Source organism: Homarus americanus, unplaced genomic scaffold (assembly GCF_018991925.1).
Source record: "Homarus americanus isolate GMGI-L3 unplaced genomic scaffold, GMGI_Hamer_2.0 scaffold20465, whole genome shotgun sequence".
NCBI classification, from domain to species: Eukaryota; Metazoa; Arthropoda; class Malacostraca; order Decapoda; family Nephropidae; genus Homarus; species Homarus americanus.
This window is the reverse complement of record NW_024756914.1, coordinates 3,341,792-3,366,964: the sequence shown is the minus strand read 5'-3', so window position 1 is coordinate 3,366,964 and position 25,173 is coordinate 3,341,792. Positions and strand designations below refer to the sequence as shown.

Genomic DNA, 25,173 nt, shown 5'->3' with positions numbered 1-25,173 from the left:
ACTATGCAGCCAGGGCAATACCAGCAACAGCCATCAAGCTTTACGGCAGTTAGTAACCTCCTAAACGCTGCATTAGTTAGGCCTGCATCCTCCATATCCGACGTCTCCCTGCAGTAATCACATATCAAACTCATGGTTGTTGTTGTTGTGGGGGGGGGGGTGCAGACTGTGTATAAATCTACACCTATTTCAAAGAAAATAAAGAGAGAAAAAGTACTTAGCTACTCTCTGTTGCCTATGGAGTTGTCGTCTGCGACTGCGTACACTGTATCTCCCTGTGAATGGTGTATTGTAGGCACAGTTTCAGTCCTTGAGAAAGCACACAATCAACATAAAATTTAAAGTCTCTGTGGCACCTATGACACGACTTGGTTTCAGCTGGCACGGTGCCTTTCCAGCTTGCTTGCTAGTGAGCGCTCACTTTAAGTTATTTACAACTTCAGCGGTCACTGATGACACTATGAACTATCACTGTGTACGCCGAACTAATGAGATAGAATTCCTTATTGAACAATAAAATGTATTTACGGTTTAGTTTAACATAAATGGTAAATATATGTGAAGTACCTGAATGGTTCAACAGTCTCACTAAATCATATTAATTCTAAAGTCCTTAAAAAAACAAAAAGGAAATAATTTTGTTCTTTAATTTCAAATCATATTGTGATGGCATTCTAAGTCCAGGTAAGTTTAAAAGATAAATTTAGCCAAATTATACCTCGATAAACAGTGAGAAATAAAAGTGTTCTGGTTTATAATTAAAATAAGGCAAATTGTCAATCTTCCAGAGCCACAGCTAAACACCTCAATTTAATATTGACCTCCACCTCACACTGGCTCACACTACAACAGAGTAACACCTGTGATGAAACAACATTATCAGGGAAAAGCTCAAAATATTTACATACACTAGACCACTTTAGATAGATAGATGTATATTTATTATGTAAACTTATCATATAAGTTTACAATTGGTTCAACCTGCATATAGACAATGCAGGTATACAGTTCACCATGTATATAGACAATGCAAGTATACAGTTCAGTATACTGTATTGTATTAGCCTCTGTCACAACAATATTATATAAATATGAGCTAAGGACATATACTCATTATATACATTCTATCACCCAGACTATTGAGCATACAGCTACATAAGCATTTGTTCTGTCACACCTCCTAGAGTGTACAGCCCATAAACATTTGTTCTGTCACACCTCCTAGGGTGTACAGCCCATAAACATTTGTTCCGTCACACCTCCTAGAGTGTACAGCCCATTAAACTACAGACTCAACCCTCAGTGTGTGGTAGGCTGTTTAGTTAATGACCTGTTGAAGTGTGGTTACCCTCCAACCACCAGTCACCAGACTCAAGAGAGTTCAGCCCAGTTCACAGCCCGACACAATGCCCTAAAGTTGTGTCGTGAGACCAGCTCTCCGGGCTGTACCTCTCTCTAAATATATCAGCTAATTACAAGCTAATAGCTAATGCTCATTAGTCTGTCAATACCAAATAATTGTACAGACATTACTACCCAATATAACTATTAAATCAGCACGTGTGTTTACATTAAACCAAGGAACAACGAGTGAAGAGACCATTACCTGTGTGTCTTGTTTAACTTACAAGCTAAGATAATTACAAGTACAACCCAGGAACAGCTGTGACGATTTAAACTATCTACGACTGTATCAAAGGTGACATGACGTGAGATGACCTGATATCTCACTCACCTGTATCAAAGGTGACATGACTTGAGATGACCCGATATCTCACTCAGCTGCATCAAAGGTGACATGACGTGAGATGACCGGATATCTCACTCAGCTGCATCAAAGGTGACATGACGTGAGATGACCTTATATCTCACTCAGCTGCATCAAAGGTGACATGACGTGAGATGACCCGATATCTCACTCAGCTGCATCAAAGGTGACATGACGTGAGATGACCTTATATCTCACTTAGCTGCATCAAAGGTACCGGCGACTAATCTACACTCGTTCAGGCAAGTGTTAACAAGTGAGATAGTTTGGTATCTTACCACAGCGAAAACAATATAGACAAACAGGTTTACAGTTCAGCATGTATATAGACAATGTAGGTATACAGCAAACTACACCACCTCCTCCGCCTGCCTGGCGGTCCTCGCTCCCGCCGGCGAGCATGGCGACCCACAAGCTGTCCTCCTCTGAGCATCCTCACCAACCAGCTCTCTCTACATCACGCTTGTAACCATGCTGCCTTCCCAGCACCAAGCTGCACTGTACATCCAATACAATATGTATACAGAGAGCACATTGTGAGTTTCCTTTCTCCATCCCATCCTGAGTGTGAACAAAACATCTCGTACCTCACAAGTCCTCCTGGTGTCCTGCCTGGAGTCACACTCACCAGAGGCCAAGAGGGTCAAAGGCCAGCTAAATATGGTGACAGACTTAACCAGTACTGGAGAAGATTCAGATACATTCAGGAGCCAGTGCTTATCCAGTACTTGCCAACACTGCGCAACAGAGACGTGACCGACCGCCCGATCGGCTACTGATCAGTGGCGAAGAGGATAAAAGCAAAAAAAAGTTGTTTCAAGACATCTGTGGGTTCATACAATTTCGTTTAGGGTACATTAGTTGTTACCAGCATAATACAGTAAGTATATCAGTTATTATTATTATTATTACTTTTACTTTTATCCTCTTCACCACTGATCGTCTCCGTTACGCACTGTTGGCAAGTACTGTACTGGACAAGCACTGGCTCCTGAATGTATCTGCTCGGTGCCGTCACAACACTCTATGGCAGGTTGTTCCAAGAGTTCACAACCCTCACTCCGAAAAGTTTGCCCTCACAGTTTTCTGGACCTGCGGCTTCTTCAATCTTACTTTTACTTTTATCCTCTTCGCCACTGATCGGCTCGCTAGCCGCCCGGGCGATCGGTCACGTCTCTGTCACGCACTGTTGGCAAATACTGGGCATGCACCGGCTCCTGAATGTACCTGCTCCAGGTAAGGTCACTCGACTGAATAGTGCCATAATTATTATTATTATTTTTTTTTTTTTATTAATTATTTGCAATTAACTACGTTGAGTTGTAACCAATTTATTAAGGCTACTCAACCCAGTTTTAAAACTTTTTAATACTTTATATTGTTAAAATGTGAGATTTAATATTTATCTATTATGGAGGGTAATTTTACGTTCAACGTCGTAAATTAATTTGAAAAAGAACAAAAACAAATGTCATATGGCACAAGGATCCCGCTCCCTCTACCAAGGAATAAACAATTGAAATTGAAATTGAATTGATTTTTTTTTATCCTCCCCCCCCCCCCGTCATCTTACAATGCTGTTTTTAATACATACCAATATTATAGCACATGTATTAGTTTATAAAACAATCATGGGTTAAACAAGAAATAAATATAGAGTAGCCAGTGTGGTGCGGGTGACGGCCAACAGGTGAGGGGCGGAGGTGTTCAAATTGACTTCTTCACCTCACTAACTAATTTAATGAGAAAAATGGATAACATAAGCGACTGTACGAAGACTAAGTCCGTGTTAAATGTTCTTGGGCCTATCGCTAACCAGGTGAGTTGATGCTTCATTAATGTAGAGTAAGAGTTACCGTGTAAGGTGTGCGGGTAATAAAGGCAGGTGACAGGTGGGTCTGACTAATTACCCAAATGTAGCCAAATATAGCCGGAATGAAGTCAAATAATGGTCCTAGATGAATAAATCGGACTGCCAATCACTTCTCGACTAGTATTTGGTGTCATAAAGTCAAAAAAAATTGGTAAACTTAATTTAATCTGAGTTAATAGATCAAGTGCATGTACCTAACCTAACCTAACACAACACAACTCAGATTAAATTGAGTTTACCAATTTTTTTTGACTTTATGACACCAAATACTAGTCGAGAAGTGATTGGCAGTCCGATTTATTCATCTAGGACCATTATTTGACTTCATTCCGGCTATATTTGGGTACATTTGGGTAATTAGTCGGACCGGGTGACAGGTGTAGTCCGCCAGGTACACAAAGATAGTGGGAACTACTGTTAGTCACTGAGTGACTGTATAATCACTCATTGATTCCTGCTAAAATTAGACATAGCTCAAGGATGGTTCTTTTACATTGCCAAAGGTGCAGAGCCCACAGAATACTTGCATATGATACCTGAAATTCTAATGAAATTAGCCAGAAAAACAAGGAATCGTCAGAGAATTTATGTCTGCTAAACCAGCAGACACCCTGGAGAACAATTCTATGGGTGTGCTTACCTCACTGACTGCTCACCCAATGAAAAGGAAATAATGATAATAATAAAAAAATAAAGCTCTTTCATTTAATTTTCATACTCTAAAACACTATGTCAATTAAATCAAATTCTTACCCGCCAGTTACTCATCCACCGGCACTTTACTATACACCCCCTGTACTTTACAACTAGTGGTAGCTGTACTGTATATTCATTATATATATATATATATCTTCATGACACAGGTGGTGGAGCTGAGGGGTCGCCAAGGTGTTGTCTGTGATGCTACAACAGTGATCAAGTTACTGAAACAGTGCCAGGCTTTAGACACATCGTGTGTCCTGCTGGTGTCCCGCCTGGCATCGCACGCTCTCTCCCACAAGGATGATGTGCTCTCGTCAGAGGCCAAGAGGATCAAAGGCCAGCTAAATAAGGTGACAGACTCGCTCACTGATGCCACAAGAGATCTTCATGTAAGTTTTGGTTCATGCTGAACATTTTGCTACATGACTCACATTTATATACTATGGTGATTTTTATTTTGCAGGTATATGATGGATTTAACCTTATCCTCAGCTAAATAAGTTTTTATGTGTGTACATCTTATTGAGGAACAAGTTGAATGTTTATAAACTGTACTTACCTGTGTGTATGTGTGCCACTTAATGTTTGTCTTTCTACGTTAAAAGTTTGATACAATGCTCATTTTCATGTTAAATCATTTAAGTCAACAGATACAGCAGCATTATTATCATGAAATGATTTATTTGTGTATTTTTAAATTTATTACATACAAAACCTATACAGTACCTTGAAAAAGGTATTTGTATTCTCAAAACACAACCTGGACCCCATACTGCTCAAGAGAAAAGGTATTCCCCAATTTATGAAAGGGTTCTAGTCCTGAAAAACCTTTTTTTAAATTGCTTTTTTGTAAATCAGAACTAATTTTCTCATGTACAGTACATATTCCTATTGTAAAAGCTGAGATACAGATAGTTGTTTTAGCTACTGCACAATCACAAAAATTTTCTGTCAGTCTTCTGACCTGAAACTCGTGAATCTAAGATATTACACATTGTTGGGCCCACGGATGGCAAACTGGGTCAAGTGATGTCTTGGATTCACAGGTTTGTGGATGGGAAGGAGGACTGACAGGACTCTTTTCTGTGACTGTACATACAATATAGTACAGCTATAATTTTATATTGAACCTGTACCTGTACTTAAAAAAAACATGAGATTTAAGAACATAAGGACATAAGAAAATAAGGAGTCTGTGCATGGCAGCTCCTGTCGAGAGTCACAACCACTCTCTATCGTCCATGAATCTATCTAGCCTCCTTTTAAACCTTTCCAGCATCCCAGCACTTACTACAAAGTTGCTAAGCTTGTTCCATTCGTCTACCACCCTATTTGTGAACCAGTTTCTTCGTATCTCCCTCCTAAACCTAAACTTATCCAACTTAAATCCGTTGCTAAGAGTCCTATCCTGCTCGGATATTATAAGACCTTTATCTATATCTCCTTTATTGATTCCTTTCACCCACTTAAATATGTCTATCATATATCACACTAAGCCAGCATATATAATAAACATGTAACTGTAGTACAGGCATTCACTGATTTATGTCATGTCAAACAGTGTCATTTTGATATACCTGTAAAGTCATTTAATAATTAGGGAACAATATTTTATATAAGTCGCTGAAGTCTGGTATAGCATCTTTCTGAATCTCGCACACAGCAGTGTGGCGCCTGCCTCGCCCAAGCATTCCCAGCCTGCCAAAATTCTGATTCACGTTTTCTATCTTGGTGACAACAACTGTTGGTGCTCCATTAATTATTTTTTAACCTAATATTAAAAATAACTATCACCATGCTTGGGAAACATCATGCAAACAGTTCTGAAAATTCAGGAAGTGTGGAGTCAGGGGATGAGACAGCACCTGGGGAGACTGGCTGCATTAATTTATCATCTTTTCATTATTACTCGGGATATATAATGAAAATTACCAAAAAAATCATAACTGGATTTTTTTTTATTGAATCGTGGCAAAATTGTTTTTTCTGTAACATTAGATTTTTGTAAACTGAACTTTCATAAACTGGGGACTGCCTGTACATAATCTTCAGAAATCTGCACACTGCTTGGTCCCATTGTGTTAAGATTTATCAGCTTTGACTGTACTGTACAGTAGAGGTGCTATAATAGAAAATGTGGATACCTGAATATCAGATACCTCAGCTTATTTCACCTGATGATTAACCACCCCTAATGTTAACCTAACCTTCCTCCCCCCAGATAGTGGTAGAGTGGTTAATAATCAGATAAAGTAAGCTGGAATGTCTAGTCTTCAGGTGATCCTTTTATGTCTATAAGAAGTGTAAAACTTGTTAAGCTGTGCACAGTGTTTTCTGGGAACTCAACCCTGCGTTAAGAGAGGGGGCAGTGTACTGTACCACTGTAACATTTCCAATTGTATCTAAGCACAATACTGTACTGTACCCATCTCTCAGCATGGTGATGTAGGTGTGAGGGACAATGATGAGGTGTGGGCAGGAATCGTAGAGGATACAGAGCAGCTGTTGTCCACCTTGACGGAGGCTCTGCTGGCATGGGACCGTGCCCAGCTGCGTAGAGTGACACAAGCGCTCACACACCTGCAACAGTGTCTGTGTCGCCTGGAGCAGACTCACACTGTTCACCATCTTCCCAATGAGTTTCAGGTATGGGATTTTTTCATAAGATGGAAAAGTATAGTTAGATTGTATATTTATTCAGATATCAAGTTCTCTCGGAAATGTAAGTACACTCTACTGCAATGTAATGTTTTAGTCCAGCTATGATAATAACAGTTATGTACAATTACCCAAATAAATAATGATCACTGTTTCTTGAAACTTGAATCAGAAAGTGTTATCTAGCAACTACAAAAATTGCTTTATTTTCACCTTTATTGTTTCAAGATGGAACACAATTTTATTAAATACTAACTGGAATGCAGTGGTCTTGGTGTTCTTTCACAATATTACCCGGTTCCTCTGTGGTGGGTGAGTAGTGGTTTATTGCTCTATTTTCCTCTTTTTTGTTCCTGTGACTATTGTGGCTTATGGAACTGTTACTTTTTGTCATCTGTTTCACTTATACCAATAAAGTTTATATTTTCCCCCAATTTTTGGCAAACACAGCACTGATAAGAATAGTGTCTTCACCTGAACCACAAAGTTCCTTGTGCAAAATACAGTAAACCCTCGATAACTCGGCACATATGGGGCTCTGGCCTTGCCGAGTTATCCCAAATTCCAACTTATCGAGGCACTTCCCTCTACTACAAAAAAAAATAAATAAATAAAGAAAAATAAATTATTGACCCATATATGTGTACATGTAATTACTGAATTAAAAAAGTAACACTTACCAGCACTGCAGGCAAAGAATGAAGCATCATAGTAGGTGACACAGATGCATGGTAGGTGACACAGAGATATGGTAGGTAACACAGAGGCATGGTAGGTGATGCAGGTGGCCAGATATGTCGAGATTCTCCCAGATAATTTTACATATCTTGCATTTCTCGAGTTATACTAATACTGTACATTCCGAGACCATATCCATGCAGAGTTATATGAATTTCCAAGTTATCAAATGCCAAGTTATCGAGGGTTTACTATATTTATATAATACTGGTTTGAAAAAACATTTTTTGCTAATTATATTATTAAACTACAGTATGGTGTATCTTTATGATACACCCAATAATAAAAATTTCCTAGTCAACATTGTGTCTTATCTGGTCATTTTTCTTATTTTAATACTAATTCGATATTGTTGATGTTCATCTATATAGAGAACTTGTGTCTTAGCATGTCTAATAAATCTCATCGTACATTTGTGTTCTTACTCTGCAAGAAAGAGTTTGCATTGATTGTATTGCAAATAATAATAATTATTGATATTCAATCATTTTGACCAAGGACAGCTGACAAAGCCATAAGATGTTTGTTTCCTGTAGAGTCCTAATGCCAGCAGCATCTGGTGTTCTTGAGGCCAGGTGGTTACCCTCCCAACCACTAACCAGACCTAACGTTGCTTAACTTCGCTCATCAGACAAAAAGCAGTGTTTCAACGCGGTACTGTTGACATAATCCAAGAAAAAGAAACACGTTTTTTAAATAAAACGCCAACTATTCTTATAACACATGACTGAATATAAATCAGATGTTGCTGTTTTCATCCTAATTTTCTGTATAAATATTTATATCTGCTGTTTCTTATACAGGTTGTAGTATGTGCAAGTGTGGATTTATTAAACTTGCTGGAAGTACGGTGTGAGGATCTGTACCGACGAGCACAGCGGGAGACAGTGAGGCTGTTAGCACTGCAGCTGTGTCACACTCTTCCTCTACTTGCCTCTACATGTGCTGCTACTGTCACTTATCCTCTCAGCAAACACATTAGGGTAAGTCTTCCAGTCTCTCAACACTCACATAACAGTTCCATGGTCTTTTGCCTCCCAGTTGCAGTTTTCCTTAACTTTATGTGGACAGGACATGAAGGTCACACCCATTACAGTGCATATCTATCCCTATATACATTCACATTAAATGAAAGAAGTAAAGCCTGAATCTCTGACTCCTTATGTGACTGCACCAGCTCATTGTACAGTAGCTTCAAGTTTATGTTTATTTAACACCTGTGGGAATTATTAAGGGCAAAGATAAGTTATAAGAGCCTGTTATGAAGATGTATGTTGGAGTTAAATTGTCTCTCTTTTTTTTATGGGGAATAGCCCACCCGGGCACAACGGGGCCTAGGGGGGCGAAAAAGATAAGAGCAAAACGAAATTAAAAATTTAAAAGAAAAAGATTATTATACAGTATTAATCTACACCACGAGGATGCCGGAAAACCAGCTTTTTAAAGTGAGACAGATTATATGAGTATGGAAACACAGAAGAAGGCAGAGCATTCCACAGTTTTGCTGTGTGAGGAAAGAAGGAGGTACTATAATAGGTTATTCTAGTGTGACCGACTGCCACAGAGAAATTGTGGGCACCACGGGCAAGACGAGTGTTACGAGCCGACGGCCTTCCCGGCGGTACACAGGAGGCCAAATCCACCAAACATTGCCCGTTAAAGTACCTGTAAAAGAGAGAGAAAGTGAAGCAACATTGTGGCGAAGAGAAAGTGAAGAAAGATTATCAACTAAAGGAGGAGAGTAAATAAGACGAAATGCCTTTGATTCCACCCTATCTAACAGTTGGACAGAAGAAAAGCCACCCCAGATATGAGAGCGGTACTACTTCAAGTTAGGACGAATGAATCCCTTATATACTTGAAGCAACTGCTCAGGAGTGAAATAACTATGGCATCTGTACAGCATTCCCAGTTTTCATGAGGCAGCTTTAGCAATGTTGTGGATGTGTGGCTTCCATGACATATAAAAGGAAGTGTTTGTCGTGCAGTGACTTTATCACATACAAAGTAAAGAAAAAAATCTGGCTTTGCTGGTAGTTTATTTAACAAGGGTGATGGAATTTTGTGTTGCTCCATAAATGCTTCAGTAAGCTGTCAGCATGTAGGACTTGTAATTTACCTCAGTGTTAAAAGCAACTCACAGCATGCATTTTGTAACTCAAGGGAATTTGGAAGTTGTGCTCCACCTATTTCTGATAATTATATGTCAAGGATCCCTGGGCTGGCATCTCTAGTTTACTAATTAGAAAAATTTCCTTCCTTTATTTTAATGTTTGAACTTAGGGAAACTTTTAGGAACATGAGGCTTTTATGGATATTTTTGGATTATGAATCAAGAATTTTACAGTTGTCAAGAGAATGTATCAATTTGAGGTATTGTCTTGGTCAGGGGTGGGCAATTATTTTTGATGGAGGGGTCACTTCATGAATGGTGGCACACTTTGCGGGCCACACACTTAATGTAGATGCAAATGTATTATATTAACACAAAGTAAAGCCTTGTATATGTAAATACAAATGCAGTGGCGAGCCACAGAAATAATTTGGCGGGCCATACTTTGCCCACCCCTGGTCTTGGTGATAACCTTGATGTGCTTCAACTTGAGGCAGTCAGATACAGTGCAGTACAGTAGATGTATTCTTACATCTCCAAGTACAGTACAGTATATGAAAATTTGGCATATGAACTAAACATGGGGTCACGACCCCAAATGGGGTTGCTAGAAGCATCATAAAGGGTCACATAGATGTCATGGGGTTGATGGAGTCACATTGAGCTCATAGTGTTGCTGGGCTCCGGTACTGCTCATAGGGTTGCTGGGCTCCCATAGGGTTACATAAACGTCATGGGGTCGCTGGAGTCACATGGGTCTTGCAGTGGTCACTTTTCTTTCTTTTCTTTTTCTTTTCTTTTTTTTTTCTTTTTTTTTCTAGTCAGATGTCATGGACTAAAGGATGTAGCTGACTGGTGCTGCTTTGTTAAGTTGGGACCATAAATTGTGGTTAAAGGATTAATGCAGTTATTCTCCTTCTGTCAGGTCAGGTTAGGCTTACCCTGATGATACATTTTTCAACGGAACTTCCACACTCCTACCTTTGAACTGTTCTCAGCTCAGTTCACTCTCTACTTCCCACGGATGCAGACAGAAAATGGAAGCAAATTACAATGATTGATTCTCTGAGTTGCTTACTGAGTCTTTTGATTATGTTCAGTTTCCATTCAAGACAGATGTAAAACAGTCTGGCTTTTGATCTCAGTTTGACAGCGAGGCAAGGGTGAATTTTGACGTCTATGATCACATAGCAAAGTTTGGATTACTACAGTATATCAAAGAGACATTCATTGGTTAAAAATTGAGCTGTCAAGGTTTTGGTAGAATTTGGAAGTACCCTATGATTGTGAGGTTTATAAAAAATGATTACTGTAACCGTATATCAAACTTCAACTTAGAAAATTGTAAGCCATGTTGTTTAATCACATAATTATACCCCCAGTTAAGCAGAAACATTATAAAATGATAATGCATACTTGTCACATTCGAAATATGCCAGAGTTGTAACGAAGAAATTGTATGTTATGTTGCTTAACCAGGGAATGATACCTCCAGTTATAGAACATTAAATGATGATACAAGCATGTCACATATTAAATGTGACAGTTGTAACCTGTTTCTGCCAGTGTATACTTTGACTTCTCATTTATGTCATACATTTTCCTTATTTATTTTTACAGTTAAATATGTGTGAATATATGCAACTGTTTATATTTCTGCTGTAAGCTTAATTGGATTACTTTATATCACTACACAATTTTAACAATCATCTGGTGGCCCACCAGGTGATTGTTAAAATTGTGAAGTGATATAAGGTTCAGTGACTGGACAATCTTATCTGAAGCTCTTAATCATATGTTTACTTATATCTTCATACATTACAGAGGAACATTAAGTAATTTCTAAATTACTAACTCTTGTGTGTTGGTCTTCTAGGGAAGTCGTGAATTGGTGTCAATTCGGTTGCAGACTCTGCTGACTGACCTTCACTCCCACGTAGGTCTTGGTGATGCTGAGTATGACCTGGGTGAAGCTGGATCCTTCATTACTTGTGTCAGTATGAAGTTAATTCTTTTGTAGATCTTTACAGTACAGTGTCTCTTGTTTATGCTTCGTGTAGCATTTTGCGAGCCATGATAACTAAAATACTAAATGTACTTCTTACAGTGCAGTACTCTATGTATGTTGCTTTTAGCTTGATTGTCTTTATAAACTGACCAGGTCTGGTACAGGAAGCCCTGAGATGACTGTTCCATCACCTCAGTAACTTTCTTTGCTGTGAAAAATAAAATAAAATAGAATTAATAAGAACAAAATTAGCTCAGGATTTTTGTAAAATGAATCCTTGTAAATCGGGGACTGCCTGTACAGTATACATATTGTACGTACATTATATCATGTAATTTAAAGCTTGAGATATGCGTGTCTTTTGAGAATCTGATTTCACTGCTTTATTTGGCAATGTATTCTCTGAAGAAAAGATTTATTTGGAATTGCAGCACCATACTAAAAACGAAATTTGAAAATCCTTATTGCTTTCTTTCAGGTTGACAACATACTTGAACTACTGTTAGAAGCCCAAGATAAGAGTAACTCACCAACAAGTAGGAGCGCAGGACCCCATAGTTTGCATGTGAAGCCCCAGTTGGAGGAAGTACTCAGACATGGTATAGCTGTGGCTTACTGTAGCTCACCTGATGACAACCATATCATTATGGCCATGTGTGAGAATGTGAGTACTATACTTTACTGAATTAAGAGTTTTAGAAGGAAATTGAGCAAATAGATAGCACCTCTAATGGATATGAACAACTGGCAATATTGTCTTGTATGTGGCATCTGTAGCTCATGTTTATTTAAGCATAATATGTGCAGACTTATTTTGCATAGAATCAGTCAATCTGATTTCCCATTTATTTTATTTATTTATCTATCATCATCATCATCATCATCATCATCATCATCATCATCATCATCACCACCACCACCACCACCACCACCACCACCACCCACCACCACCACCACCACCACCACCACACCACCACCACCACCACCACCACCACCACCACCACCACCACCACCACCACCACCACCCTACTTGCTTGCTTATGGCAATCCGTCAGAGTCAACAATGACTCAACAAGTTCGCCTGAGTGGTGAAATGATTTTCATGATGGTAGGGGTGTGGTGACCCCACCACCACCAGCTTGGTCCTGATCACCAAGTTTCAGTGGTAAGAGCAGACTCATATGACCTTCAAGTGACTAGGATTGCAGGAGTTTCAGTCTGTCGAAATCTGCCTGTTGTGAGACACCCAACCGTGGCTTTGTGTAGGGTGAACTCCCATAGCCTTATGTCCTTCCAGACTAAACCAGAAGGCAGTGGGGAGGTAGGTGGTTGGTAGGCATCAGGGCATGTCCGCACACAGAAGTGCCTGTCTGCCATACCTCTGGGGCCCACTGCTGCTCTGAGATGCTTACAGAATTTGCCTGGGGTCGCAAGACACCCAGTTACCGTGCATTGCTATGAGGAGACACTGAAGGGTCTTGGTGATGGAGAGGCTGTATACCGGCAGGGGAGAGACTTAGGCACTTGGCTCTTCCTTTTTACCACAAGGTCTAGCCGGTGGCAGTAGCTGAAAGCGTAAGAGTAGCACGCAGCGTATGCACCTTAATACTAGCTTAATGCTACCACACTAGACCCATCATATCACCCTGTGGGTAGCACCCACCAACACACTCATCACCACTATCATCATTATTATTATTATTATTATTATTATTATTATTATTATTATTATTATTATTATTATTATTATTATTATTGTTATTATTATTATTAATACACCTTTCATACTATTGTTTGAAATGGATCAAACAATACAGAAACCTCAAAGAAGGTAGGAAGTATTACAGGAGACTTGTAAGACAATTGTAAAAAACAACAGGGAAATGGTAAGATAACAAATGGAGATATCCACACATACTTACTGATATCCTCAACTTGTTTATGTAGTACACAAAATGATTCCTAGTATCCACACACTAAATATTTCAAACTGCTTCTTCTGGCATTCAGGATTTCAAATAATTTGTGGATCTACTGTATTCCCAGTTACTGTTTCCTCCCTTTTGTTGGTACAGTGCCAATGAAAATATTGGCATCTCAGACATGTAGTGGAGTTCTTCACTTCATATCCTTTGGGAACCTAACATATTTTTCAGCTTTGTCATCGTCATCCAGGTCTGGAAACTATTAAACAACCACTATCTTGTGCAGGCTCTAAAACAGTTGAAAATCTTGGTGACCCTGGAGCGAAGTGGTAGTCCTGATGCTGTAGATGTGCAGATAGCTTGTGACATCTTGGCTGATTGTGTGGAGTTACTGGAACAAAAGGTTAACACTGCTCTCATACGCCTCATAGCCCAGGTAAGATGTTTCACCTCTTAAGATGTTGTCAAGTATACAGTAAAGCCCAACTGTAGACTGTAATGAAGTGAGGTAGTTACAGGAAAAATTAATTGATTGCTTTTCAATAACTTTATTTTGTGTAGACCAGTGTTTTGTATTTTTTTTTTTTTTTTGACATTTATATTTACAGTCTAATGCTCAATCCTGACTAACTCCCACACCCTGTTTTCTCTCTGAGCTCTTTTGGTGTTAAATTTTGATGTAAGACATTTCTTTGAAGAAAAACTCTCCAGTACTGTGTTGTGTTACACTAGTTAAGGTACACAAGAGTGTGTGTCCTCTGGTGAGCATTATAGCTGGACTTGTCTAGTGCACCATGGATAAGAAAGAGGAAGATATACTGTATGTTTTACTTGTGTAGTGAGAGGTGTGTGGCCACCCTGTGTGTAAAGAGCCGTAAATTATAATATTTGGCTGGAAAGACAATAATTAACATTGATAAAGAACAATTAATTAGGGAACGAGACCCTACACAATTGAAGCTTGTATTCTGTGGAGGAGTTCCTATATACTGTAGGTCCAATTTACGTTTCCATGTGCGCTCTCCAACAGTTACCTTAATATGTAGGTATTCTGTAAATTGTCCTTTGTACTCACCTTATCATTTCCATAAGTTTGTAACACTCTCTTCTCTCCAGACATTTGCAGCTCCCATGACCCCTATTGAGTCTTTGATGGAGTTAGTGACGTCTGTTGCCGGCACCACGGACCATAAGACGCTGGACACTCGCATCATGGACTTTGATCTTCACGTAGATCACATTTTTCAGGTTGGGGGATTCGCCACAGCCTGCACTTCTGATGAAACAAGTATGATCTTACTGTACAATAGAAGCTGTTAGGAACTACAGTTGTTGATCAGGGTGAAGAGAGGTTTAGTTAGTGTGTTCAGGGAATTACTTGGGGAAAATTTATAATAGAAATATCATTAAGTTGGAAGTCTTGACACAAGGGAGGTAACAGAAGCTGTGCACCAATTTATTCTTACTGATTTATTTCTATCATCATCAGCATAACCATCTCCAACATCATCACCATCATCATCCTCATCATCATCATCATCACCATCACCATTGTACAGTTATTTTCCACACTTGCGTGGGTTAGCTGTGGTAACCGGATGGCACAGTGACCAGGTTGTCATTAGGTAAGTTAGAAGCAAGTTTAATGACAGGATCCCCTTCCCATCTCTGATTCACTTTAACAGAGTTGGAACTGGGTATTATAAAGTAATCATTCCTTGTAGCGGAATTCCTTTTAGTAGAAGTTCAATTTAGCTGAACGTAATCGTGCCGGTATTTGCTTCTCCGTCTAGCTAGATGAAGGGAGTTTCCGGTAACGCCTGCTTGGGCTCACATCATTGTTTTGGCACGATCAATCAGTTTCCTGCCACACATTGTTGCGGTCTCAATTTTTTTTTTCACATTCCCCCAGTGTTTGTGTAGTGTACAGTATGTATATCTTTGTCACCATACCTTAAGTGAGAGCTAAATCCAGTGAAGGGAAGGTTAAGAGAGTCTCTCTTAATTTTACAGAAACTAGAAATTTTTATTTACCATTTTATTATTTATAGTACTTTGCTGACATTTACTGTACAGTATATGTGCAAAATCATAATATGTGTACATTTAAATGGTTGGGAATATTAACATTGGGTTCGTGGCCTAGTTGGTCATTTTTGCCTGACATTTGTCAGGTGTCTGACAACTCGCTCTCACTCTCTTAGTACTTTTACAAGTGGCTTCCAACGATCTACTTACTGCCTAGTACTCAGTTCCTGAGAATGATGTATGAATACAGTGAAGAGCATCTAATACCATGTAAAGTGACCATTAAAAGTAATAATAGAACATAAAATATTGCCAGTCGCTGTGGAAAAATCATTTCAATGCTCTAATGTGACCTAGAAATAAAGAAAATATAATGTAAAACTATAAAATAAGAAAAAAGAAGAGCATGGGTATGTATAGGAAGTAAACTAATTTGTGGAGGCAGTGGTCTGTTGTAACTACGTCACCACCCAGCCGACACCATCCTCTCTCCCTGCCCCCGGGCCAAATGTAACATCACGGCATACACACCGCAGCAGCCGCACACATCTGAATCAGCTGGTGGCTGAACTGTGTGGTTCACTCTTTGCATCGCTCGGTTATTTTTTGTGCATAAAATATGTATTTTTGTATTTTATGATGTGCCATACATAATTTTTATTGTTTATTGTAGCAGTTTTTCTTAATTTGTTAAAATGTGGACTACAGAATAACAAAGAACTGGAACCTATTATCATTTAAATTTAACTCTGAAAACAAACTATTAAAGGACGAGGTGGATTTCATAAACATATTCACTTCATTGCCAATGGTATAAATGTATTCGATTTAGTGGATTCCTCCCTTTTGTGGAATCGGCCTACTTGCTTTATTCTGTTATATGGAATTATTAATATAGTATTGTATACTGGAATTCCAAGTGCTTACATTGAGAAATAGAGCTACTGTTTATGTGCATATTAGTATGTCCTTTGCTTCTGCTCTCTTTCTCTCTGTATTCTATCTTATGATTTGCTCAAAGTATATTTTTCTTGTAATTCAATTTATTTAGAGTAACTCATTCACTTGCTAAATGTTTCAGCACACAAACATAATTGTTTAGCATGTATTTGGAATACAGTACCTCCGTGTACTACAATAAATTCTGTAGCAATGAAAAGAATGGAGTCTTTCTTCAGTCAAAATTTTGAATGTAGTACAATTTCATTTTCTCAATGGTAAGCTGTGTTGATTGTACAGTATACCTTAGATTGATAAGACTATTATAAAGTATTAGCTGATCACCACATCTCCCTCATTAGGAGTGCGCCTCATCCGGGACAGTCTCCTCACACTGGAGTGGTTGGAGGGCTGCCTTGTGCCATCTATAGTGTCTGCATACACTGACCCACACCCTAATGCTCGTGCTCATGCCCACATGCTGGCAAGACACTGGATGGTAGCTGTTACACAGCTTTGGGACTGTCTAGATTTTATCATGGACCCAGCTGCATTCGCCTTGGTAAGATGTTCTGTTTTGGAGGGTACAGTATACAGTGTAGCAATAATTACTCTGCTGTATTTCTTTATCTGAAAATATTAAAACTGATGACTATCTATCTATATATAGTAACAATTATGTAAATAATCATAATATGTACAAACAATACATGGATAGCATCATTACCCTATCATTACCTAACTTAATTTAGGTTCACTTTGTTTATATTAGGATAGTAATTGACTTTTTGCTGAAACATAGCAAATATTGACATACAAGTGTATGAATTACTGTAACTTTAATTCAGTTGTAGCAATAGAAACAAAAAGTTATCCCTATTTTGGCAAAACTATTGGTAGCATTTTCAGGTCTAATCAGATGATTGGCCCATTTTAGCGTGATGTATGCATGTGTGTGTTTATGATTGTAGGAATATTTATTTCCTTTTCAATCTTGTAAGCCCCATACTGATATAGTTAAGGATGGCCTGGAGCAAGAGCAACACATCCATTATCTACCTATTGCTTTTTTTTACAGTCATTAAGCTCTTACAGTAGAAGCCCAGTTATCCGGAATCCAGGTAACTGGCAGATTTAACTAACTGGCACCAAGATGAAATAATAATAATAAAAATTCCTGCAAAATCAGCTAGAATTGTAAGTTTGATTACCATGCACAATGGGGGATGAGCTGCCTTATTTATCGCTGTAATAAACAATAAAATTAATACAGTACATAGCATATCATAAAATACAATAGCACATTTTTTTATGTACAAAAATTAGCTCCTTCCACACTCAAACCATCCTCTGGGTGACATGACCCACTTCAGCCAGGAAGTCAACCAGCTGACACACAGACGTGTGGCTGCCACGCTTTGCCATGTGTATTCCATGACGTCACATCGGAGGTAGCACAGCCACACAGTTATAGCCCAATATACAAGGCGGCTGGGCTGGTGATTCAGCAACGGAGTTGTTGGCTGCCACTTCCACACACACACACACACACCTACGCTCTTCATTTTTCCTATTTTATAGTTTTATATCATATTTATTTTATTTTCAAGCCACATCGTTTATATAGAGTGGAATAAGTGTTTATCTGAGATGAATTTGCGAGGTCAGCTTGTAGCATTGTGAATTGTAGGATTTATTGGGGGATCCTAAGAGTGAGTTTCAACTAACAGGATTACAGGGCTTCTACTCTATGAGTTTGTTTACTCCACATGAGGTATCATTGTTGTCATATGATATTTTTTAGTGATCTTTATTTGTTACAGACTACAGTCATATAGGAAGTAATATTTTACACTTGTGGAACAGGTAACCAAACAGGAAGTGCATCAGTTGTGGGCAGAGTTAAAGGACTGTCTCTACACCCAAGATGTGGCCTGGGTTGAGAAGCAGGTGATGAGGGTAGTGACTTTCACATCAAGGGTCTTGGCCTTACACGAGAAGAACAGCTTCCTCTTAGACTCGCAGCTTGAAGACTTACAAGTAGGTAAGTTGACCCCATATATCTCTGGACTATGACCATATTACAAACATATACAGTACAGTTTGTTTGTATTTCCTCTATACTGTACTATGTAGCTAGTGTATATTCAGTAAACAGATGGGTACTAACTTCACTGACTCATGTTTGCTGCTGAAGCTTTATTATAAGAAGAACTAAATAATAGTTAAAGCGAAGGTAGTATATCCCAATACAGTACTGTATGTCCTTGTTACATATGATATTTTTCTTAATTACTGTTCTTCCACTTTGGGTTCAGTTGAAAGTAAATCAGTATTAAAGAGAAAGTTTTGTTCAACATGGTCATGCAAATCTTTGAGGTTCAATATGAAACTGTCAAAGCTGTGCAATGCAAATACAGTACTGTACATGTACAGTAATATGCAATTATCTTTGTTTGGCTCAAATGTGTATATATATTCCCCCCCCCTCACGGATATTGTCAGTGGAAGAAAAATTACTATTAGAAGAAGGGGCTCTTAATGCCTCAATACTTCTCCCAAAACAAAGAATGGGCACACAAATGAAGTAACATGCAGTACAATTATATGCTGCACAAGATCTCCTGTGGTATGGTTGCTTCTTTTTTAAGGATCGCTGGTTCACACCTGGGGCACCCCCAGTCCACCCAGCAGTGAATGACACTTAACTTTGTTTCCCTATGTACTGAAGGCTTAGTGTCATTGTATTGTATCCATACTGATTCTAATGGACCCCACTATCATATATAGCCAACAGTAGCTCATTAACAAACAACCTAAGCTTTCTAGCCTATTACCTATACGTACTGTAGTGATAAAACATAGATTTCTGTCTCGTTATCTTTAATATTTTAAACCAGTGTTTTAACATGCTCTGCTAAATCAAGAAAACATTGAATTTTTATTGGCATTTAGAGATTCAGAATTGTAAAGAAATTAACAATTGTGTATCTCTTTGTTTCTCCAGCAATTAAGGAGATGAAGCGGAGTGTGGAGGCAGTGGTAGCTTCACCCACAGACTTGTCACTTCACCGCAGCATGATCAAGAGGGTGCAGCTTACACTCACTCTTCTCTCTCGTATTGCAAACTCTCTCAATGAGGAATATCTCCAGCCTGATGATGATGTTAATGATGAAGAGCAACACCAGAAAAAGGCTGAGAGTAAACTGCCACATGCCAAGTTAACAAGTAAGGGAAACATGTCTACTTCTTAGGGTTTAGGATTTTGATCTTTATGGGTTTTACTGTGTATGAGGTGCTTACATGGGAATTGTGTTGTGTTTGAAATTTTATGAATTTAATTATGTTATCATGAAGGTGAAACGCTTTTTCTGTTTTCCACCACCAGAAACAGAGAGGGAGCAGCTTATCACATCAAACATAAAGGACATCCCTATTGATGTAGCAACACCTGTGCCAGTGTTGCACCACCAGAGAACCAGTATTAACCCTCAGCAACCCTCAGCAGCACAAGGGAACCAAGAGCATCTGCAGCAGAAGTCACTAAAAAGGTCCTCCAGATCCACATCCAGGCTTGGGGAAGTGCGGGTCAGGGCTGCTAGCTCTAATATGTCCGGTTAGTTTCTTACTTGTCACCTATGTTTATTAGTTATGTTTTAAATAATTCTACAATTCAGTAATAAATTATAATAAAAGGTAATTTATTGGAATCAGTAGCAGAATTGACTTTGTCTTGTATCTTGAAGGTCATCATTCTCGGTCAATGCAAGCCATGGCCAGCGAGACCCTTGGTTGTGATACTTCTATTGACATCACAAAGTTCCTCAGCCATTCCACCAACACACTGTCATCTTCAACCCGTGCATCCAGAAGGAACTTCACTCTCAGGGTATGTGGCAGTGATGGAGCTTGGTCAGCTTATATAAAGGGTTCCGTATGGTGTTTATACCTCATAGTGACTCATGCAAGGTGAGCAGATTAATTTATTTCATTGTTGTTTGACAATAATAACTGTATTATTACCAATATCCTCATAATGTTGAGAGTGGTACCTCTAGTGTAATGTCATATTCATGTGACTGACTGCATGAAACAACAACATTGGGCTAAAAGAAAGAAAGAAGGTTGTTTAGTGTCTGCATCTTCCACTGTGGTGGAAATTGCACAGTAGTGGAAGATACACACATTACCACTGTACCATCTCTCTGTAGCATTTACATCAGCCAACACCACGGTTTTTTCGCATTTCCGATAAAAGATACAAATTACATGAACACATCCACTCCTCCTTTTTTATCACTTTCAAGCTTTTGTCACTATGATGCAGTGTGGCTGATGTCAGATGAACACACACACACACACACACACACACACACACACACACACACACACACACACACACACACACACACACACACACACACACACACACACACACACACACACACACACACACACACACACACACACACACACACACACACACACACACACACACACACACACACACACACACACACACACACACACACACACACACACACACACACTTCCTTGTTTAGTCTTCCTCTTTCTCTCTCTCTTTATCCTCATTGGTATTTATTGTGTGTGAGATGATAACCTTCTGAGGCCTCACTTGCTTCTTCCTGTGTCATTTCCATCTATAACAAGAAAAAATATACTGTACAGTATATGTTTATGCTTCTTTGCATTTTCGTATTTTATTAATTTATTTTTGTAGACATGATAATACTGTAATAATGAATGAATAAAAAAATTGATAAATAAAGAATAAAGCACAAATTGTTATAACATAGACACATTACAGATGCATTTATTAGGCAGTTTCTCAGACGACTGCGTCAGAGGTTGCTGTTTATATACTGTACTCAATTGTGGGTCTGCTCTACCTTTATCCTTACTTACTCTGGTTATTGGTACATTAACCACAATTAGCTGATAAAAATTTTACTTAGTGTCCAAATCAGAATATGATGTTTTGAGCATTTCTGTTGGACACTACTAATACTGTACAGGTGCCTGGTACAGTGTTTAAGGGATGTTTGTATAAATAGTGAGATAATTTTGCAATAACCAGAGATATTCTTTTGTGCAGGTGAAGGAGATAAACCTAGATATGGATGGGGCCTTGGTAATGAAAGCCAGCGTTCCCTCACATCATTCTACTCACTCCAAAATGGGTTTACCAGAAGGTCATGCCAGGGCTTTTACAACTGAGAGAAAAGCTGCAGGTGAGATGGCAGAATTTTGAAGTGGAATTGTGTAAGTGTAGACAACCACATTATTATATACACCCTACCATACCATACACCACAACCCAACCACACCATACACCATCACCCAACCACACCATACACCACCACCAAACCACACCATACACCACCACCCAACCACACTATACACCACTACCCAGCCACACCATACACCACCACCCAGCCACACCATACACCATTCTCCAGACACACCTTCACCTAATATGTCAAGCTAGCTCTCCAATACAGTACAGTTCAGTACTTAATTTGGATTTATAATCTTACTTTTACATGTAATTCAACATGCTCAATGTCAGCCTTTAACATTTTGAGAACCTCCCCCCCCCCATGGGAAAATTCTCTTCTGTTTATGAAAAGTTTTTCAGGACTGGAACCCTTTCATAAATTGGGTTGTTTGTGCCTGTTTACAGATATCATGACTTTGTCAAAAATTCAGCAGTTGATTACATAGGTAATACCATTCAGAAATGGCATATGAACATGGGTCTCATTCACAACGGTTACAAAGGTGTGGGTAGATGGTTACAAAAGTGTGGGTAGATGTAAAACTATGTACTAGTACTGTGTTATATGTAATCTTGTTTTAGTTACCATAAATTGTGCTAATGAAAGAAACTGGTTCAAACTCACCCAAAGAGGGATTGGCAGAAGAAGGAGAGATGTGTGACCAAAATGCCCCTGGGATGTGGTGCAGTAGTGGGGAAGATCAGTATTATGACTCAAGACTAAAAGAGGTATCTGATCTAATAGCTCAAGAGAAAACTCTTCACTCAGCCCCACAACAACAAAGCTTTGGTGAAGAACTGACAGGTGGGTCACATTGTTGTCTCTTAACATCTTGATATAATTCAGTGGTTGTTTGACATTAAAGGCATTGAGGACTAAATTTGTTTGTAGAGTTTTGTAATTAAAACTTTAGACATGTTTCACAATTTAAATCACATTCATATTAATATTTACCAGCGTGTCTTTACTCCTATTTCTGGCAACTGTACATGATAATGACAGGGCTTGAGAAAGAATATAAACACATTTGCAGGTGGAATCTTTTTCACATATGTATATGATAACCAAACTAAAATTTAGAATTGTTTACGCAATGTTTCCAGTATTGTCAGCCTTATATTTAAAAGTTTTGAAGATTTCACGCATGGCGACCTTAAGTATCCAGGGCTGAAGTGGGATAAGGTTATTTGATTTTGATCCCCTCACCCCTTTGTCATCGTATCTGGTGAGTCACTGAGGCTGAGGGGACAAGGTATCACAGATTTAAATGTGGTGATAATATAGTTGTTGTTTTTCCTTATAGTTTTCTTATATTTAGGTATTCTGGAGAATCTCACATCAGTGGCAAGCAATTTCACACCCTTTACAACCCCGACATCTGGAAAGAAACGAAAATGTCAGTGGGAAGACTTTGAAAACAAAGAAAACACTGATGGGTCACTCAGGCTCCGGGGCATCAGGCTACAGAATGCATCTTTCAATCCACAGTTCCCAGAAATAACAGCTGGAGAGACAACAGATGTGTTTGATGAAAATCAATCCGGTGTGGACAACAAGAATGTCAGTGAATTTAAAGATTTGAGTGTTGGAGGCATTCAAGATCTTGCAATTTGGAAAGATTTTACAGCTATTTTGGAGAGAAAAACACCTATCAAGAGTAAAATATTTAACTTCAGTAGTAACTTCAGTAGCTGGCAACATCCACAGACACCAGTTCCCTTTTCTTCTTTGGGGAAAAATATTGCAACCTCTGATTTAGTCAAGGGTGTAAACAAAACTAGGAATGTGGTGGATTTGAGTGACACACCATTTTTTGACCAAACTCCACCTTTACCATCAACATCCTTCTCAAAGATGTGTGATGTGTCAAACCCTGTCACTTCATCATCTGACTGCTCTGTCAGCTCTTCCAGTGCATCTATCAGCACTCCTCAGAGAATGAAGGATCTCCAGTTTGTCCGTCAGCGACTGACAACACTGAGACGCTCTCTGAAATAGATATAGTACTGTACCTGTACTGTGCTGCATTTACTTTTTGGTTGGGCATAAAATACCATGGTCGTGACAGTGCAACAAATTCTGCCGTACTTTTGAGCCGAGTCAAACAGTCTTTAAGAAAATTAAAAGAAATACCACCACTTTATTCTTTCATGCCATTGATTATGTTCTTTAGATACTGTTTATTGTTAACATAATGTGTAATAATGCCTTTGTCAGACCCAATATTGACAGTTGATATTATTTTCATTCAGCCAATAGGTTTTAGTGAAGCCATTTATCCCCATGGGAAAAAAATGAAAATAGACATAAAATGGGAATAGGCAGCAAATATAAATATACAGTATAAAGTGTAGATGGTATTGACTGTGTGCCACCCTAAGGCTTCTACAGCACATCTTTCTGCCTCTCTTGACACCCAACACAGTTTAACACTCAATTTTCTTCAGATGTGATTTCATACAGTGTAATGAATTTAGACATACAGTATCTATAAAACTGTCATTGCTCTAGGCAGCTTTCAGACATTTTAAATGCAATATCATGTACAAAGGAATAAGATAGATATATACATTTGGTAAATAGATATTTATTCAGTATAATTGTCATGCAAATTTACATTGATTCAGCAGGTGGAAAAGGTGAGATAGTTGAGTAATTATCCAAGACAACTTTTTAGAAATGTCCAATATGTATTCTTTGTTATGGTTCATTCACACACTGATGGTCATTGTCACTCCATTCCTCCATCAGATCACCTGAAGATTAGGTACCCCAGCTTATTTTACCTGTTGATTAAACACCCTAATGCTACCTGGAGGGATTAGGTTAGGTTAGGGTGTTTAAGCATAAGGGGAAATAAGCTGGGGTGCTTAATTTTCAGGTGGTTCCCAACATATTTTCAAGTTGTTTCCAGAACATAACTCAGAAACTACAGAAATTAATTTTACATTAACCCTTAGGCCCCGGGTGACGTTCCAGAACGTCCGACCGGCGTGCCCCAGAACGTGCGCCTTTTCCCGCCACTGTTTAAATGCCCAGTGCGGGTTATCAGGTTCCCGTGTGACTATTTGCCTGTCACGCCACACCTCGGCCACAGGGAAGCTTCCTGAATGTAATTAC

General features: G+C 38.8%; 1 protein-coding gene across 1 annotated transcript; it reads left to right on the top strand.

The window, feature by feature from the left end:
* Positions 1-3,451: 3,451 nt before the first annotated feature.
* On the top strand, positions 3,452-25,141 carry LOC121857241. Its single transcript, XM_042353219.1, has 16 exons — positions 3,452-3,587; positions 4,505-4,732; positions 6,780-6,989; positions 8,543-8,722; positions 11,729-11,845; positions 12,339-12,524; positions 14,072-14,221; positions 14,902-15,073; positions 17,115-17,314; positions 18,619-18,796; positions 19,760-19,981; positions 20,142-20,369; positions 20,500-20,642; positions 21,870-22,005; positions 22,684-22,857; positions 23,372-25,141. Exons 1-16 carry the CDS (start codon positions 3,510-3,512, stop codon positions 24,049-24,051), a joined length of 3,282 nt encoding a protein of 1,093 aa, XP_042209153.1. The 5' UTR covers positions 3,452-3,509; the 3' UTR covers positions 24,052-25,141.
* Positions 25,142-25,173: the final 32 nt, after the last annotated feature.